The sequence below is a fragment of the Sodiomyces alkalinus genome (assembly GCF_003711515.1).
Source record: "Sodiomyces alkalinus F11 unplaced genomic scaffold SODALscaffold_5, whole genome shotgun sequence".
NCBI lineage: Eukaryota > Fungi > Ascomycota > Sordariomycetes > Glomerellales > Plectosphaerellaceae > Sodiomyces > Sodiomyces alkalinus.
Genome location: NW_021167083.1, coordinates 1,425,211 through 1,442,609, shown reverse-complemented (window position 1 = coordinate 1,442,609; position 17,399 = coordinate 1,425,211). Strand labels below are relative to the sequence as shown.

The 17,399-nt window shown below is 54.6% G+C and overlaps 9 protein-coding genes across 9 annotated transcripts; 6 read left to right on the top strand and 3 right to left on the bottom strand.

Moving 5' to 3' along the window:
* Nucleotides 1-2: 2 nt before the first annotated feature.
* Nucleotides 3-297, top strand: SODALDRAFT_359867 (hypothetical protein; the record flags this gene model as incomplete). Its single annotated transcript, XM_028614214.1, has 2 exons — nt 3-81; nt 182-297. The coding sequence occupies 2 exons, from the start codon at nt 3-5 to the stop codon at nt 295-297; spliced, it is 195 nt and encodes a 64-aa protein (XP_028466565.1).
* Nucleotides 298-405: 108 nt separating this feature from the next.
* On the top strand, nt 406-1,558 carry SODALDRAFT_324172 (translation initiation factor 3, RNA-binding subunit; the record flags this gene model as incomplete). Its single annotated transcript, XM_028609861.1, has 3 exons — nt 406-425; nt 522-1,170; nt 1,334-1,558. 3 exons carry the CDS (start codon nt 406-408, stop codon nt 1,556-1,558), a joined length of 894 nt encoding a protein of 297 aa, XP_028466564.1.
* Nucleotides 1,559-2,417: 859 nt separating this feature from the next.
* SODALDRAFT_359864 (hypothetical protein) lies at nt 2,418-3,442 on the top strand (the record flags this gene model as incomplete). Its single annotated transcript, XM_028614213.1, has 3 exons — nt 2,418-2,504; nt 2,582-2,620; nt 3,284-3,442. The coding sequence occupies 3 exons, from the start codon at nt 2,418-2,420 to the stop codon at nt 3,440-3,442; spliced, it is 285 nt and encodes a 94-aa protein (XP_028466563.1).
* A 455-nt stretch (nt 3,443-3,897) lies between these two features.
* Nucleotides 3,898-7,037, top strand: SODALDRAFT_277008 (phosphatidylethanolamine N-methyltransferase; the record flags this gene model as incomplete). Its single annotated transcript, XM_028608042.1, has 3 exons — nt 3,898-4,093; nt 4,212-6,913; nt 6,975-7,037. The coding sequence occupies 3 exons, from the start codon at nt 3,898-3,900 to the stop codon at nt 7,035-7,037; spliced, it is 2,961 nt and encodes a 986-aa protein (XP_028466562.1).
* Nucleotides 7,038-10,883: 3,846 nt separating this feature from the next.
* SODALDRAFT_333382 (hypothetical protein) lies at nt 10,884-11,245 on the top strand. Its single transcript, XM_028611957.1, has one exon. It carries the CDS (start codon nt 10,895-10,897, stop codon nt 11,099-11,101), a length of 207 nt encoding a protein of 68 aa, XP_028466561.1. The 5' UTR covers nt 10,884-10,894; the 3' UTR covers nt 11,102-11,245.
* On the top strand, nt 11,128-12,543 carry SODALDRAFT_333380 (3-carboxy-cis,cis-mucoante lactonizing enzyme; the record flags this gene model as incomplete). The annotated part of the gene is made up of 3 exons (XM_028611956.1): nt 11,128-11,185; nt 11,265-11,742; nt 11,816-12,543. Coding segments are annotated over exons 1-3 (863 nt in total), but the record flags the coding sequence as incomplete, so codon positions are not given.
* Nucleotides 12,544-13,560: 1,017 nt separating this feature from the next.
* SODALDRAFT_333379 (hypothetical protein) lies at nt 13,561-14,230 on the bottom strand. Its single transcript, XM_028611955.1, has one exon. It carries the CDS (start codon nt 13,947-13,949, stop codon nt 13,587-13,589), a length of 363 nt encoding a protein of 120 aa, XP_028466559.1. The 5' UTR covers nt 13,950-14,230; the 3' UTR covers nt 13,561-13,586.
* On the bottom strand, nt 13,561-15,089 carry SODALDRAFT_378913 (hypothetical protein; the record flags this gene model as incomplete). Its single annotated transcript, XM_028615007.1, has 6 exons — nt 13,561-14,216; nt 14,304-14,392; nt 14,474-14,562; nt 14,664-14,727; nt 14,914-14,947; nt 15,046-15,089. 6 exons carry the CDS (start codon nt 15,087-15,089, stop codon nt 14,048-14,050), a joined length of 489 nt encoding a protein of 162 aa, XP_028466558.1. The 3' UTR covers nt 13,561-14,047.
* Nucleotides 15,090-15,164: 75 nt separating this feature from the next.
* Nucleotides 15,165-16,187, bottom strand: SODALDRAFT_359858 (hypothetical protein; the record flags this gene model as incomplete). The annotated part of the gene is made up of 5 exons (XM_028614212.1): nt 15,165-15,213; nt 15,281-15,433; nt 15,572-15,855; nt 15,956-16,005; nt 16,115-16,187. 5 exons carry the CDS (start codon nt 16,185-16,187, stop codon nt 15,165-15,167), a joined length of 609 nt encoding a protein of 202 aa, XP_028466557.1.
* Between the last annotated feature and the right edge of the window lie 1,212 nt (nt 16,188-17,399).

The following is a 17,399-nucleotide window of genomic DNA, read 5'->3' as shown; positions in this document are numbered from 1 at the left end:
AAATGCAGCTTCTCGCCCCTTGGGACACCGCTCGTTGTGTTGTTTACTTTGTAGCCCCAGCTGGACTCCTCGTATGTGTCAGTATGTCCTTAGTCAGCAGGCTCCATGAGGGACGTTGAAACGCTTTAATCCGTAAGTGGGTTAACTGTTTGGCTCCACTCTTTCTCTGGAGACACCACAGGAAAATGGAATCAACGTCAAAATTCATCGTCGCCTTTTGCCCACAGCTCAGAACCCCACCACGACACTCCAACCCTCCAACCCTCCCCTGTCCCGACGAGCAATCCGCATCGATAACCACTTACCGGGACCCCATTTACGAACGAGAGGTCTACTGTGTACGATAAACAATCGTCGGTTCTTGATATAAGGGGAAAAGAAAGCCCCCCAAATAAGGCCTTGAAAATGGCAACCACAACGAAAAGGTGAGCCATCTCGTCCCCCCCCCCCTTCTCTCTCTCTCTCTCTCTCTCCCGTAATGGAAATCTCGGCTAACGATGACGGTTCGTCTCGTTTGACAGACACGACTGGGCCGACGACGAGGACGTCGACGAGGTCTCCACCGACCTCCCCCCTCCCCAGACGCTGACCAACAAGGACGGGACCAAGACGATCATCAGCTACCGCTACAACGACGAGGGCCAAAAGGTCAAGACGACGCGGCGGGTGCGCTACATCACGCACACGGAGAAGGTGAACCCGCGCGTGGCGGAGCGCAAGGCGTGGGGCAAGTTCGGCGACAGCGCGCGGGACCCGGCGGGCCCGGCGCCGGACACGACCACGGTGGGCGAGAACATCATCTTCCGGCCCAGCGTCAACTGGCGCAAGGACCAGAAGGAGGAGGACAAGGACCCGAACGCCCAGGCCATGAAGGACAAGCTCAAGGACAAGAAGGTCAAGTGCCGCATCTGCAACGGCGAGCATTTCACCGCCCGCTGCCCCTACAAGGATACCATGGCGCCCGCCGACGAGGCGGCGGCTGCCGCGGCCGACCTGGCTGGCGGTATGGGCGACGAGCCGGCGGCCCCTGCGGCGGGGGGCGTCGGGGCCAAGAAGGGGAGCTACGTCCCGCCTGCGCTTCGTGGCGATCGGGCTGGTACGGCGGCTGGGGAGAGGTTGGGTAGCAAGTTTGGTGAGAGGGATGATCTTGCCACGCTGCGTGTCACGAACGTGAGTTTTTTTTTCTTTTCCTGTCTCCTGTGCTTTCCATTTTCTCTCTCTTTTTTTTTCTTTTTTTCTTTCTCTTTTTTTTTTCCTCTCCTTCTTCTCCTCGTATTTGCATCTTCCCCCCTTCAGGCCAAATGACTAACCTGGGCCTTCCCTCCCACTGCAGGTATCCGAGATGGCGGAGGAGCAAGAACTGCGCGATATGTTCGAGCGGTTCGGCCGCGTCACGAGAGTGTTCTTGGCCAAGGACAGGGAAACGGGCCTGGCCAAGGGTTTCGCCTTCATCAGCTTCGCAGACCGGGAAGACGCCGTCAAGGCGTGCAACAAGATGGACGGCTTCGGCTTCAAGCATCTCATTTTGCGGGTCGAGTTTGCCAAGAAGGCGGCTTAGAAGGCGGCTTAGGCTTAATAGGACAGTGGATGACAAAAAGGGCCGGGTTAGCTCTTTTATTTTTCTTTCACTTTTTTTTTTATTACCTTGATGTTTTTTTGGAGGGAAGGGAAGACATTTTCGGCTGGGAAACATCGGCCGGTAACTTTTGGCGGCGGATGTGTATGAATTAACCTTGCACGGGGCTTTCTGTGGACGGCACGTTGTCACGACACGACAGGCACAAAATTGGCATCTGGGATGACTGGTAGACCGTTCGGAACGAGTTTTCTTTGGTTTTCCTCTATGCGCTCTAATGGCCGATGATCCACTGGGCAGCAGTGATGGCTTTGACGATGTCCGTCTTCCATCTTTCTGGTCCCCTGTCATTTTTGGTGGGTGAAGCTTCTCTTTGCTTGGGCACAAGTTGAGTCGAGGCTGGCAACAGGGCGTTTGAGCACTGGGTAATTTCCCGCCTTTCTACCTTAGTTCCTCGCTCTCTCCCCTGCAGTGTACCCTCACTATGGCATCCCTGGAACCGGGAGTAGCAGAAACGTAGTTACGTCTGCGGCCTGCTACTTCGTTACAGTCTATTAGAGCGAGTCAATCTGTGGTTTCCCTAGCATGAAGCGGTGGTCTACTGTAAGGACTCCGGTCAGGACTGGTCGGGTGTGGCTGTTTTCGGTTGCAGCATCTAGGACGACGTCCGTTTTTGGGTAAAGGGCCCGCGCCGGCTTGGACAGACGTGGACTAGGTAGTCATTGCAGATGAATTGTACCGACTGGTCATTGTGAAGGAGTAATCCGATGACGCCCTGACGCCCTGGCAGCTCCATGTTGCTAGAATCCGAGGTCATCGTTATCTCTCGACAAGAGGGACAATGGATGGCACAGTAAGTTGCATGGTTCACGGAACCGGACAAGAGCCTGGGAGATGCTCATCGTCGGGCTCATTCAATTGCATCAAGGTGAGGCAATGAAGACGCGGTGTATGTGCTCGTCGGATGTAGAGAATCAACTTTAGAGCATTTGGCCAGTGTTCTAGTCCAACATCATTGACCTCAGTCCGGGGACTGGCATTCGAGTATGAGCTGGGAAAAGCCGAGACACTACCTATACTAACTTCAATCGCAGATAGCCTTGCGGGTCTAAATAAGCGTCTCTTATGATGGCGGGGCTGTAGGTAATATATGTAGCCACGTATTACCACGGTAGTCAGAAGTAGCGTACGCAGCTGAATTTTTTCGACGGAAACAATTGGTGCGTAATTGAGTCTCTAGCGAGTGCTGACAAGTTTGGCCAACGCAAAGCAAGGGTTGTGAGGGCGGGGAAAATGGAAATGGCCCTAGTGCCCACTTCACAACTATAGCCCTGAAGTCGTGGTACGGCTACAGTACAAGACAGTACTTGCCCCACTAACCTTCGTCATAACTTGGAAAGTATGGTACCTTAGGTATGGTAAGGTAGGTAGGTACCAAGTGGCTTCACATGCATGCGACCACCCAATTTTTGCACATCATTACCGTGACCAGATTCGTTTTTTTTCTCTCGACACAACCAAGCTTGGGTTTTCTTTTTCTCTCAGACTCGACAACATCGCCTTGAAATGCCACGCTACCCCGTTAGTTATGACACGGACAGTTTCTGGATTCTAGCCACTTCTCTCCGCAACTCCATATTCATAGCCCTCTGTTAGCGAACAGCTCTCCCCCCAACAAACCATCATCACCATCTCCTCTCTCTGCAGTCCTCGGACTCTGTGTGGTCCTCCGACTCGGCGTCTCAGCTGCTTATTGGCCAAAGTTCTTCATCCGGACTCTTCGCCGTTCAATCAGACGCAAAAACGCCTGAAAAGCCCTACTTCGATGGACAGAAGGCTGGACTGCAGAATACCACACCACCTTAGGCTAAGCATTAGTGACGTACATTGCTGCATCTGCATCGCGTCCACTGGATTGTGAGCTTCCACGGAAAAGAGAACAACAATCAACCCCCCTGCTTTGGTTCCAGGGCTCTACGGAGTACTATCGGCTTTGCCTTAGTCTGCTCACCGCCAACCTGGAACGGAGCATTCCACTACCTTATCGTATATGCCTCGTAGCACCTGATCTCCCTTGCGAGTGAAGTACGCTGCTGGAACACTTGTCTCTTCTCTCCACATCTCCCTCTTCTCTACCTCCTTTTTTCCCCTTGCCCTTTTTCTTACGCCCTTCCTCCAAATCCTCAGCATACCCATGCTTCAACCTCCTATCTCCTCGCTTCGTTGGTTGTTTTCAGCTGCTCTGCTATTTTGAATTTCTTTCGGGAAAAGAAAGAAAAGAAAAAAAAAAAACGAAAAGAAAAAAAATCGTGCCCTCCAGCATGAGTTCCTCGGCGGACATTTCAACAAAGGCCGCTGCCGGAGGTGCCACCGTCCGGCAACGTCAGAAACCGGCTGATATCGCCTCTGAACGGGACGGTCGTTCCGATGCCCCCTCAATTCCCGGCGCTCCGACTCCAAGCTCCGAGAATGACCGCAAGCCCGCAAAGACCTTCGGCCGCACGCCGGACGGCACAGGTATGTACACCTTGGCTTGGCACCCCTCCCTCCTCCCCCCTCCCCCCCTGACCGTGCAGCTGTCAGTTCTCTCGTGATGCTCGCGGCTGACGTCTGCCCCGTGCCGCCTGTGGAACAGTCTTCACCGTTCCCACTACCCACGATATGGTCTCCCAGCTTCTTGACCCCCGCCAACCGAAAAATCTTTCCGACGTCCTCGTCCTGGCCATGTTGGCTTCGATGATCGGCGCCGCATATGTTCTCCCCTGGTCGCTGAAAAGGCCGGTGTTTGCCTTGATCTTCCTCTTCTGGAGGGCCTCTTATAACATCGGCATCGGCTGTCTCCTGACCATCCAATCTCAACACCGGAGGCTCGAGACCTGGGCGACGAGGTGGAAGCTCTTCGAGCACCCGGATACCGGCAACCAGCCGAGGCCCTGGCTCTACTCCATGCTCAAACGGGAACTAGAGGCCAAGATCCCCGTCGACTACGACTTTGACAAGGCGCCCCGCGAGTACAACACCTGGCTCGTCTTCCGCCGCGTCGTGGACCTCATCCTCATGTGCGACTTCGTGTCGTATTGTCTCTTCGCCATCATCTGCGGCCACCGCCCCGACGGCGAGAACATCATCGTGGGCGCCGCGCGCTGGGGCATGGGAATCGGCCTGGTCTTGTTCAACCTCTGGGTCAAGCTGGACGCCCACCGCGTCGTCAAGGATTACGCCTGGTATTGGGGCGACTTCTTCTTCCTCATCGACCAGGACCTGACTTTCGACGGCGTATTTGAAATGGCCCCGCATCCCATGTATTCCATCGGCTACGCCGGCTACTACGGCATCTCCATGATGGCTGCCAGCTATGAGGTCCTCTTCATCTCCATCGTCGCCCATCTTGCCCAGTTCGCCTTTCTGGTCTTCGTCGAAAACCCTCACATCGAGAAGACGTACAACCCGCCTCCACCCCGGAAGCGGACCATGTCTGGCGCGCAGAACCAACCAACGCCGCCGGTTCTGCCCTCGGGCGATGCCTCCGAGGATGCCGTGCTTGACTTGCCCGCGCATTTGGTCAAGGATTTACCGCCCCCCGTGCACAATCTTATTGGACCTCAGAACCTCGACCTTTTCCGTGTCACCGACTCTTCCGCCGTTCTCCTGGCATCCTACGTGGCCATCCTGACCCTCGTCACGCCGTCGACCCCGTTGTACCAGGGCCTTTTCGCCGCCCATGCCCTCGCCTGGCGCGCCTGGTACCACGTGGGCTTGGGCAGAATCCTGACCGAGCAGTCCCGGAGCAAAATGTGGACGAGGCACTTCCTCAAGTACGGGGAGAACACCACCGAGGCCTGGCGCCAGTGGAAGTCGCTGCACTACCTGAGCATGGTCCTGTGCAACACCTCGTTCATCGCCGCTTGTTGGAAGCTGTATTCGTTCCCCGACGACTGGAGCTACGGCTCGGCCCTGCTCAAGCACGTCGCGGGCTTCAGTCTCGTGGCCCTTCAGGCCTGGACCGCCGTGAGCGTCTACAAGTCCCTGGGGGAGTTTGGCTGGTTCTTCGGCGATTTCTTCTATGATCACGGTGCGAAGCTGACCTATACGTCCATCTACCGCTTCCTCAACAACCCGGAGCGCGTCTTCGGAACGGCGGGCCTATGGGGCGCCGCGTTGATTACCTGGAGCCCGGCCGTCTTCGTCCTGGCTCTGGCCAGCCAGATCATGAACTTGGGCTTCATCGCCTACGTCGAGAAGCCCCACATGCAGAAGATCTACGGCCGAAGCCTGCGCCGCGAAGCCGGGCTCACCAAGTTCATCAAGCGCTCCCTGCCGCCGCCTGTCCAGGATTGGCAGAGGGGCGTCGACAAGGTCATCGACGAGACGTCGCACTTTGTGGAGGAGTTCCTGGATACCGCGCGCCCCAAGTTTGCGTCCGGTGTCAACTCCATCGTTCGCGACACCACCGCCCTCTTCAACCTGTATCCGGCTCGCTTCACCATCACCAGGCTGTCGCCGGACCTGGCCGGGCTCGATCCCAAGCACTACTCTCTCACCGTGGAGGGGACGCCGTCCACCGTGTCGCCGGCCAGCGAGCGGGCCACCGGCAAGGAGAGCCTGCGGGCCCGGTTCGCGCAAGACGTGGAGACCAAGATCTTCGAGTACGGCGCGCCGCTGCGGGTGAAGTGGAGGGCGCCGGCGAACCACAGCAAGACGGACTGGATCGGCCTGTACATGGTGACGGACAACCGGTCCAGGGAGGTTACGGACATCTCTTCGCTCGGGCGCTGGGTCCCCACGTCGCCGGGGCAGTACGATGCCGCCACGTCGGACAAGGCCATCCTGGTGCCCGACCGGCCGGTGCCGGTGCCGGCGTCCCATGAGTCGGACCCTTCTTCTGCGGGCACGGGCACGGGCACGGGCACGGAGCTCGTCGAGGGCGAGGTCATCTTCGAGGGCGACCGGCTGTGGTGGACGTCCGGGGTGTTCGAGTTCCGGTACCACCACAACGGGAACCACAACGTCATGACCATCTCGCAGCCCTTCGAGATCCGGGTGGGCAAGTTCGACGACGACGAGGACGTCGATGCGCAGGGGACGACGTACCAGAAGGGGATCGAGGAGGCCCTGCTGCCCGTGGTCCGGAACTGCCTCGACAGGGACCCGGACATTGCGCCCAACACGGCGGAGGAGCCGTTTGGGAGCCACGTCGAGCGGGACAGCAAGTACGCCAAGCGGGTGGTGTACGCCATCCACCACATGTTCGGGGTCGAGTTTGCGCCGGCGGTGGTGCGGTCGGACGGGAACGTCAGGAAGCTGGCGTGGCGGATTTGCAACGCGAAGCAGGTTTTGGTATGTATTCCCCTGGGAAACCGAGCCAGTAAACCGTTTTATTCTAATTCGGGAACCGCAGGCACCGTACAGCATGTCGCATTCTAAGGGAACTTCGACACCTCGCGAGAAGGACAGTCCCTGACCCTGCCTTTGAGGACGAGACCTGAACATCCAAGAGAATGAGGTTGGCCCCAAAACGAAGACACAGCTATTCCATACACGTTGACGGGTTTGATGGGGCATTTGAGCAAGAGGTAGCATGGGACGATTATAGAGGGACCGTGGAGGAGATACCAATAGCTTTTACTGCAGAGTACATCGTGGAGCATATATATGTTTGCCGAGTAGAGGATGCAGAAGAATATACAGAAGAGATGGAGATGACATGCTTGGAGGACAGGCTTGTCCCGGGTTTTCAGACCCGATGAAACCAAGACGCAAGTCATCCAGTACAGAGAAGACAAGAACGGGTTCACGAGATGGAAGACGCGAGGGCCAGAGCTAGGACAGAATGAAAGTGATCGTCATTGCGAGTGAAGAGCTGAGTTTAGGATTCTCTCACCGACATTTCCCCCTTTCCCCCCTCTCCTTTTTTCTGCTTCCTCTTCTTTATCCACAGAGCCCGGACGGACCATTCACTCCAGGCGGCTCACCTCACCTGAACCATAGACAGGAACTGCCTGTAGGGTAATAGCCTAGGCCATTTTACCCGGTGTAACCGTCTTCTTCCGTTCCACTACCCGCCCGCTTTCGTTTAATGTCAAGTTAATCAAGTCAAGTACCGGCCCGTCCGGGACTCGGCTCCAGGTTGTCGGGAGGACGTCCTCGTCTGTGGGGCCACTCTGGCATTTTGGGTCGTTTAAGGTCGCGCATCGAAGAGGACATGACACGTTGCGATTGGGAAAGCATGTCCCCATTATGCAGCACGCATGTGTAGTAGGTATGCTACCTAATTAATAAGATCATGTAGAAACGTGTGTGCATCGCAGGAGAGAGGCTAAAAGAAAGAAAAAGCGCTGGGGAGATCTCGGAGCCGAAAGAAAAAAAGGTCCCTGTCCGTTCGGACGGTCGATGGGTATAACCGTTAGTACGAAGTCGTGTAGAGCGAAACCAGCACTGACGGCCTGTTTCGGGCAGCTATTTTCCAGGGGGAAAAAAGAAGCATAGCAAGGAATGGACGTCTGGACAAGTAGCCTTGCTGGAATAGGGGGGAGACGAAAAGGACGGACCGTTCTAGCTGGTTGGAATTTTTCGCGGCGATGAGAAAGTGCGTAGGGGACGACGGGGAGACTCTGGAAGCCGCATCTCCGTTCCTGGGGGCAGACAAGACGGCCAGCCAGCCGTAAGGAAGTGTCTGGTCCGGTCCGGTCTGTCAACGGGGAACTGATTCTCACTGGGATGTCCTGGCTTAACAAGCATACATAGGCAAGACAGGCTTGGCAGAATATCTCGTACAGTCGGGGCTTGTTGTTTGGGAGATGGCACGAGCAAGGTACCTTAGCGGCGTGGCGTGTGATAACATGGTGAGATGGTGCATACAACCTACACTTACCTTACATACAACGTACATACCTGCCGCAGACGCATGCTTGGTGCTTTCTTACTTTGCACGTACAGCGTGCATGTCTACCGTTTCTAAAGGCACTCGAATGCCGGGCAAGGGGCCTTGGGCAGGTCTGGTTGGTTGCACTTGAGGGTTGATGGTGTTGGCGGTGCAGTCGATGCAATGCACTTGCAAGGTCCTGGGTGCCGTATGTACCTAAGGTACCTTAGTATGAAGACTCCGTACGTTGTACGGAGTACCTTGTGTACATAATTGCTTCGTTTCCCGTAATGGTAATTACGTGGTCGAAGAGGTTGAGGAATGGAATCTCTCATTCTCTTACACGTACTCAAGCTACATCCTTGGGTAACTAGGTATGTTCGTCAAGGTTGCTAGAGACGGGAGCTTGGGCCGTCTATCCACCAAAGTCGCTGTTGACTTTCCATTAGCTCTCCAAAGTCTTGTAGTCTTGTTTCGAGATGTACTGTACATTGTAATTACTTACTACAACACCACATTATTTTACTTCCTTTGATTTATCCCCAGGAGCGCGAGTTCAGTCGGAGACTACCTTAGGTACGGACTTTGTCACGGTTCTAGGCATACAGGTCAACAGTACCTTACGAAATGCCCCTCTTTTGTGTGTCTCGCTCGCAGGTCCAAGCATCCGAGGTACAACGTAGAGGAAGTATCGTATGTCCCTTCCTCCTCCTCCTTCCTCCCTCCTCCGCACCTGCATCCACGCCCAGTCCCTCTTGCCCTCCCCTTCCCCTCCCCTTCCCCTTTACGTTGTACCTTCCATTTGTCTCCCAGGTACAACGTAGGTGTCGTTGCTCCGCACTTGCTTCGCAGATCCCTACCAAACCGGGCTCCTTCGCATCAAAATTCTCTTGGACCCTGTTCCCTTCCCCTGTCCTCTTCCCCGCATGCATCACATAAGGTATCCGCAACATCGCATCGCATCTGCAACCCCTGAAGCGACGGCTCCAATCTACTATCTGCGTCTCTTCTCCTCCGTCTTCTCTCCTCAATTCTCACTCCACATCATCTCCACACTCCCATTCTCCCTGCTAATTACTCCATTACCAGGTTTCAAAGTCCGCACGCGCACGCCCCAGGTTCCTCCACTCTTGCCCTCCATCAGCTATCAGCTCTCAGCCATCAGTATCAGTGGCGCCGACGGACTTGGCTTCGTCTCCTTCCTTTTCTCGCCATGCCGTAGGTAGACCTGGGGTAGTGGCCTGCATCCTTCGAGGAGACAACTCCATCGAGTATTGTGCACCACATTCCACGTACTTTTTTTCGTACGGACAGATATTCGTTCACGGTAGTGAAATTTCTCCTTCTTTTCTTCTTTTTTTCTTCTTCTTTTTTCTTTCTTTCTTTTTAATATGCCGAAACAATGGCTAACCAAGGTCAGAAATAGGTCTGGCTCGGTTTGGTTGGGTTGCAAACCCATCGCCCTGTTAATTACCACCTAGCGGGCCCGACTATTTTGCTGGTGCAGGTACAACGCACGTATTTTGCATATCGCCAGCATCCATCCATCCTGTCCTCCAGCCGAGGTCGACGGCAAGCCTCCTCCTGTTGCCCGTCTCGAGTTCGAGTTCGAGTCCGAGTCCACGTGGGCTCCATCTACCCAAACCCTTCTGGGTCAAACTCCAGTCGGCTCCTTTCCTCCCTCCTTGCGTCCCGAATAGGAAGTAGACTCCATACGTTGATCGTTTTCTCGGTATTCGTCAGACAAAGAAAACAAAGAAAACTCTCAACGTCGCGGAACCACGCCATGGCCATGGCTCACCTCGACATGAAGGACATGGAAAGAGGGACAGGGACCTGGACCTAGACCCCTTCTACCACCACTAGGTCCAAGTCTCTGCTTGCCGCGCTCCTCCGCCCCAACCACATCATCGTCCCCTTGGTTAGCGTAGGTTGCCTCCTCGGAGCCCTGCTACTTCTTCTGATCTGTCACTCCCATGCCCATGCCTGCTCTGTCCTGCATCGGCTAGGAATATCCGTACCCTACTCCTACTCCTACTTCCACTCCTACTCCTACTCCCACTCCCTAGATCATGGCCCGCTGTCTCATCGTCCCTTGGTGGCTGGGGACAAGGGAAGTGAGGTCCTGCCAGCCTCAACGTCCTCCCTTCTTCTCGTAGCGTCCTATGACGGCTCCGTCACCGCCTTGAACCTCACCCTAGCCCCTCGGCATGCCCACGACGGCGGCCATGAGGTGCTTAATGCTGCTTCTCTGGCCCCACTATCCACATCCTTCGGCTGCGCGCCGAGTCCATCCTGGCTGACTTTCGATCATCTCAACTCCACCCTCTACTGCACCGATGAGGGTCTCTCTGCCCACCACGGCTCCGTCTCGGCCTTCCACCTCGCCAACAACGGCTCCCTGGAGCTGCTTGACAGGCTCGACACCGTCGCTGGCCCCGTGAGCGCCGCTATCTATGGCGACCAGGGCCGCGGCCTCGCTGTCGCCCAATAGTATGTCTTGTTCCCCCGCCCCTGGGGTGCCCTTTGCGCGCTTCCGCTGTGGCGTGTGGCGTGTGGCGTGTGGCGTGTCGGACATCTTCCACCTTCAATCCCTGCCTCTGATCACCATCATCCGTCCGCACACTGCCCTTCCCGCCTTCCATCGCAACCTCAACTCGTAACCCGTAACCCGTCCCCTGATCGGTCCATCTTGGAATATGGAGCCGTCCGTCTATGCGCGTCATCGTCAAGCCTCTTTACTGCGAGTCAGCAAGCCACGCTCTTCCTTCTTCTCCTTCTCCTCATCAAAACTGACCATTTTGTCTGGCGTCCGTCGTCTTGTAGCGGAGGCTCTTCTCTCACCTGGTTCGACGCCGGGGTTGCTTCCGCCCTGACTCTTCTCCACACGGAGACCTTCAGTCTCCCCGAGCCTGGTCCCGTGCCCTCCCGGCAGGAAGCCCCGCATCCGCACCAAGCCTTTGTCGACCCCACAGGCCGCTTCGTGCTTGTCCCGGACCTGGGGGCAGATCTCGTCCGCGTCTTCCGAGTCGATCCCAAGAGCCTCCATCTCGCCACCCTCGAGCCCCTTGTCACCGTGCCAGGCAGCGGGCCGCGCCACGTAGACTTCCTCGTGGCGCTCGGTGGCCAGACCATTCGTACTTACATGTACCTCATCTCAGAACTGACAAACACCATCACCGCTTACCGTGTGTCGTACCCTGCTAGTGGGGGCATCCGGTTCGATCGATTCTTTCAATGCCCTACTCACGGCTACGGGAATCAAGTGCCCGCTGGTGCAAGTGCTGCCGAGATTGCAGTGTCGGTAAGAGCCCTCTCTGATGCAGGTACATCTCAAATACACGACACGTAAAGACTAATACCGAAGCCCCATACAGCCCGATGGGAGATACCTAACCGTATCCTCCAGGAACGAAAAGTCGTTCAAGATCCCGAACCCCGATGTGCCAACTTCTGGCGAGCAGGATCAAGACTGGATCGACTCGGACTCGCTGATCGTCTTCGCCATCTTCCCCGAGACGGGTGAGCTGTCTTTCTTGCAGAAATTCCCTGCAGGGGGTCTCATCCCCCGCCACTTCTCGTACAACCAGGCCGGCACCCTTGTCGCCGTAGCGCTGCAGCAGGATGGCCGCGTGGTTACCATTCAGCGAGACGTCGTAACGGGTCAGCTGAAGAACATAATCGCCAGCGCCCGACTGGGGGGAGAGGTAACCGCCGTCATCTTTGCTGAGTAGGGGCAGACCTGAGGCAGACTGTAGGCAGACTGTAGGCAGATTGTATTATACAATCGTAGTAATTGTAACTTGTGGAGTCATGACAATGTCAAGGAGAGTAAATCGAGGAAGCGGTTCCAGACTGGCTGCATGAAAGGCCGGAAGGGTAGCGAGTGGCTGCCATCTGCCAAGGCCCGGAGCGAGCCGGCTTGACGTGGCACATCCCACCTGACTTGATCATGTTCAAGCATCTCATGCGGAATGGGATGACGAGATGCAGTATATTCCCATTTGATCTCCTTTGTTTTGATTGTTTCCTTTTTTTCGTGGCCTGTTTTCCGGAGCAACAGCTGATCATGGCAGTGGATTACCTGTATATATTAAAACCCGGGATGAATACGAGAACGGAATCCGCCGTACGAGAAGTCGAAGAAAAAAAAAAGAAAAAAAAGGGGGTCCAGGCTCGCTTTTCGACCGAATGCTCTGCTGAACATGTGAAGCTCCAAGCCCTCAGGCGTAGCGCACTTCTGGTTTTCTCCACCCGAGTGGCGACATGCAAGGCGTATATGTATACAAATACACATGTAGTGTATATTATATGCGTTTTTGGTATGGGTGAGGCCGAAGAAGAAACCCTCGGACCCTGGACCCCCTCCCCCCCCCTCATACCGGAGACGCCCACGTGAACGGGGCGCGGGACATGGCGTTGGCGTAATGTTAATATATTAATATAAACGCAGATATTAAAAGTAAGTAATAAAGCGAAAGGGGAAACCTGGTACGACGGGCGCTGGACGGCGAGTTTGTCGATGGATGGAGATGGCGGGTGGTCAAGGGACCATAGAAGAGGGACTGCAGTGGCGTGTAAGTGGAGACAAAATGAGGCTCTTGGGGCTGTGGGAGGGTATCGTCGTACGTGTACGACACAGGACGCTAGGTCGGTACGTATATAATACGTTGTACATATCTATTTCGTCCGAGGGGCGAGAGTGCGCGCGTGCCTCGTACGAGATATTCGTTGACAATCGTTCACCACCGGATTTGGGATCCAGAAGATCAAGATGTGTGGTACGCTAAGACGCTAAGAACCGGGGTTTCGGGGACCATGATAACATTACTACCTGTCATAATGGGTGGGTGTACGTTGTCGTCTTCATTATGGTGGTCTGATCGTTGGACACGCTACAGAGAATATGGCGGCGAGACGTCCAAATCCGAGACGCCTGCCCGAATACCTTAAGGTACCTAGGAAAGGCGCACGCCCCGTTCATGGTCTTTGGCAGGCCAATCATGCGCCTGCCGGTTTTCGGCACACTCTCCGTGGTGGGATCGGTGGCTACCTTGGGTTGGCTCATGTAACAGGGCTTTCCAATGCTGAGAACAGAGCACCTACACAAGGTACTAGGTACGGACACTCGTACAAGCACTCACTTCATTATTCCGGCACGGCTGTCAGTTGATCAGTGCCCCAGGAAACAGAGTCGGGAGGTCTACGATGAGGACGGAGAGGGGGACTAGGTATGCGTGATTGCGCGTCATCGGTTGGAATCGACTGGACATCGTCCTTCGCCTGTGATACACGTAGATGACGATGATGCGGGATGGAAGGGGGGAGGGTTCTATGAGGCATCATCGGGGTGAGGTGGCTTGTGAAGAGGGCTTGTGAGATCTGCGGGGTAGAGGAGAGTGGGGAGGGGGGAGGAGAGGGAGGAGACTGGAGATTGACGATATTCTGACATGTCGAGTGGACGCCGCATGGACGGGATGGTTGATCACCTCGGTGAGACCAATCATGCATTGTACTCCATCAGGTACGGGATGATATCGTGATCCGTCTCTGTGGGGAAGCAAGCCGTACTCCATACACCGTACACGTGTACGTACTTCGGGCCTAGGTTATGGGCGTTTGGGGTCTGGGGTCTGGGGTCTGGTATCCGGGGTTGAGATCTCTGGGTTGGACAGAATGAAACAATAGGGACAATAAGACGGGAGGGGGGCGGATCGGTGGGCAGGCGCGTTCCATTCGTCCACAATTTCTGTCGCGATGCCTAGGTAGTGGTTGCCGCTGTGATAGACGGGATGCGCAGATACGGAGCATGAAGCTTTGGTTCTGCACTCATCCCGCTCTCCTCGAGGGATTCGCTTTCGTCACGATAGTAGCTGCACTATCATCTCCTGGTAATGGGGGGTTTTTAGCACGGGAGGAGTATAAACATCGAACCCGCGTAATTTGTCCCAGGCCTGTCATGCCATAGGTAATATATCCTCCTACTATTATTTATTGGGACCCGGTGCAATCGTTAGGTGCGTTATAAGTCAGACAGCCTCGTTCAGCAAGCCACGTGAAACTGGACGGTTGCCTGTTTGTTCAGTGTTCGGAGACTCAAATGGATAGACGACCCAAGAGACGACTTGTCAATAATTCAACACAGCTAATAATTATAAGCAGAGTAAAAGTGCGGTTTTAGAGTGTCTCCGCGGCATGGGCTGCGAGCGGCTGACTACGAAGGACACTTGCGGTCTCCAAAATCTGGTTGCGATATCGGCCTAGGCATCTCCCCCATCTCCCCTGGTCCCTGACAGACTGCATTTGCAACGAGGGCAGAGGTGTACAACGTAGTGTACAGGTACGTTGTACGCTACACGAAATAGCGTCACTGCGCAACGCGACTATACCAAGTAAACAAGGCATGCATGCCAATAAGAACATAACGGCCAGTCTACCTCGTGGTCGCGGGGTGCCCCCCCCGGGCCGATGGAACATTCCAAGCTCGTTGGAGATTATTATCGGCAACGCTGCGTGACAGGGGCAGAACGCCGAAACGGTCAGTGCGAGATGGGGGCGCGCGCGCTAGGAAAAAAAAAAGAGAAAAAAAAAAGAAAGAAAAAAGCACATGAACGCGACGGACGCCTCTTGTCCACAAATCGCATTTTGCATTTTGCACCTTTTAGTAAGCGTATCTTGGGCCCCCGATGACTGGCACTGCCGATCAAGACACGAATCTGTCTCTCTTCAGCTGCGCTTCTTCTGTACGTTGTACGTTGTACGTTTTGCCTGCGGTCTCGCTCAGAACAGCACCCAAGGTGCATAGGCCTTGACGCACGTGGCTAGAAAATAGTGATGATCACGCAGATGAAGGTTTCTGGATGAGACCATCTGACGCCGCTGTCTCAGGAACAATAGAACACGCAAAGTTCATTCTCGAAGCTTGTTCTCGAAGGCTTGGAGGCAGATGGAAGAAAGTAGCCGAAAAGACGTGGCGTCGAGTCTGCATAGGTAGTCTGAGGAAAACAGGCATGGATCTGCAATGCCTGCCGACCGGGGGAGTACATATGTACATAAGCTGGACGGGGGGGACGCTCGGCAGAAGGTTGGGCCGATGTTCGAGGGAATTTATCCTAAATGTCCTACATGGTTACGTGCTAAAATAAGCCAGGATCGGGGTTGGTGGTGTAATTAGTTGCTCGGTAAGATAGTGCTGCATGTTGCAAGGTAAGGTTTGTTCTGCGGCCGTTGGGGTGACTTTATCTTGATGTCCCACGACGGGCGCTTCGACGTTATCCTGTGTACGGAGGACCGAGTACAGTGTACTCGGTCCTGCGTACACTTCGTCCTCCGCCCACAGGGCCCAACATGCGCATTGACATTGGCGACGGAGCGAAGGACGGAGCCGGAAGTGACCCGAAGCCACACCGGACGTTGCCTTGCTTCATGCCTCGTGGCTTTTACTAGCTAAGGTAGCTGCTTGGGCAGCTACCTTAGTGTTCTCGGTTCGTCGTATGTACTTCGTACGTACTACGTACGTTGTCTGTGCCGTGGTTCAGAGTGCGAGGCTCTCCGTCCAGGATGATTTCTGATTATTCGATGATGTATATGATCATTGATATGATCATTGGTCAGACGAGCTGGGGAAAAAGTCGCGGGGTAACACAGGCTGAATTTGGCAAAGTTTTGCCTTGCACGTAGGAAATGAGCTGAGGTCCGTGATGAGAAGAGGCTGTGATGATGTTTGATGTTCATGCTTCTGGAAGCCATGGATTCTACCGCTAATGCAGGAGTAAGACATGTCTATCTATGTAAGGTCTGGTGCGCTTGAAAAAAGAACACCCCCCCTATGTACCTTATACCCCGACGCTCATGTGACCCGATCGGGCTTTGGCTGCGAGCTATAATGTAGGACGTATAAAACTACGGAGTAAGACGTAGACGCGTTAGTCGTCGTCGACTGCGCAATGGTTGAGGTCCTGAGGCAAAGAATCCCGCAGGGCTAAAACGCGCTAGAAATGGTCCATGATCTCTCACGCAACGAAATACATATGTACCATGTACGGATACACTATATTGTCGGGGTGCATAGTCACCTCGGGCGCTTGGGCATAGGGCCCCTGGGATAATGCCCGGGAAACATAGGAGCCCGGTAATGCGTATCCACGGTACGTGGGCGCGTAAATAATTAGATTAGTACCTGGTTTTCATCGTTTCTATGGCCTGCGGGCGGACGTCATACGCATCTCAGGTCTTAAAAAGTACGTTCTCTCAAAGCGCCCGTATTCTTACTAAGGGCTTACAACTTAACATCTCCGCGGTAGATCTAGTATTATTTCAGACCAGGATAGCGTCGACTTCACTCCAACCCTTTAATGCCCCAGGTATCGTCTGGCTATATTCGACGGGTTTTCTAATATAAGCGTAACGCTTCTTCTCTATACTTGTATGTCTTAGGCAATAAGCTTAATATGTTTATCTCGTCTTCAGAGAACTTTAAACGGCCTTGGAAGTTTTTATTAGTGTCGGGAATGCCTGCCATTTAGAGCCCTGGGTTTACCTCGGAATAAATTCGGAATAAAAAAGGTGATATTGTGGGAACGAGTTGACTACCTATATGTACATAATACTTCGGACGCTATAAGACATTGAGTGTGGCCAAGCTACCTCATAGACGTTCGCCATTCTCTATATGTACCTACCTTAGGTACCTATACTTCCACGAAGCACTCTCCCTGCTCCGGAGGCTATAATAGGAAATTATTAGTTGTAATTTAAGATATACGGACACTCCGTGTCTTATGCTTTGGCGAGCTGCCAGTATACACGGCACCGTCCCTTCGGGACTAAGCGACACTGTAAGCGAAGTGCAGAAGCCCCGCAGCCGAGAGCAGGACGCAGACAAGCACACGGCCAGAAAGACTAGATACTTCCACTTCATACAATACACGAATTACGCTCGTCGTCGACGGGCGCGCAGAC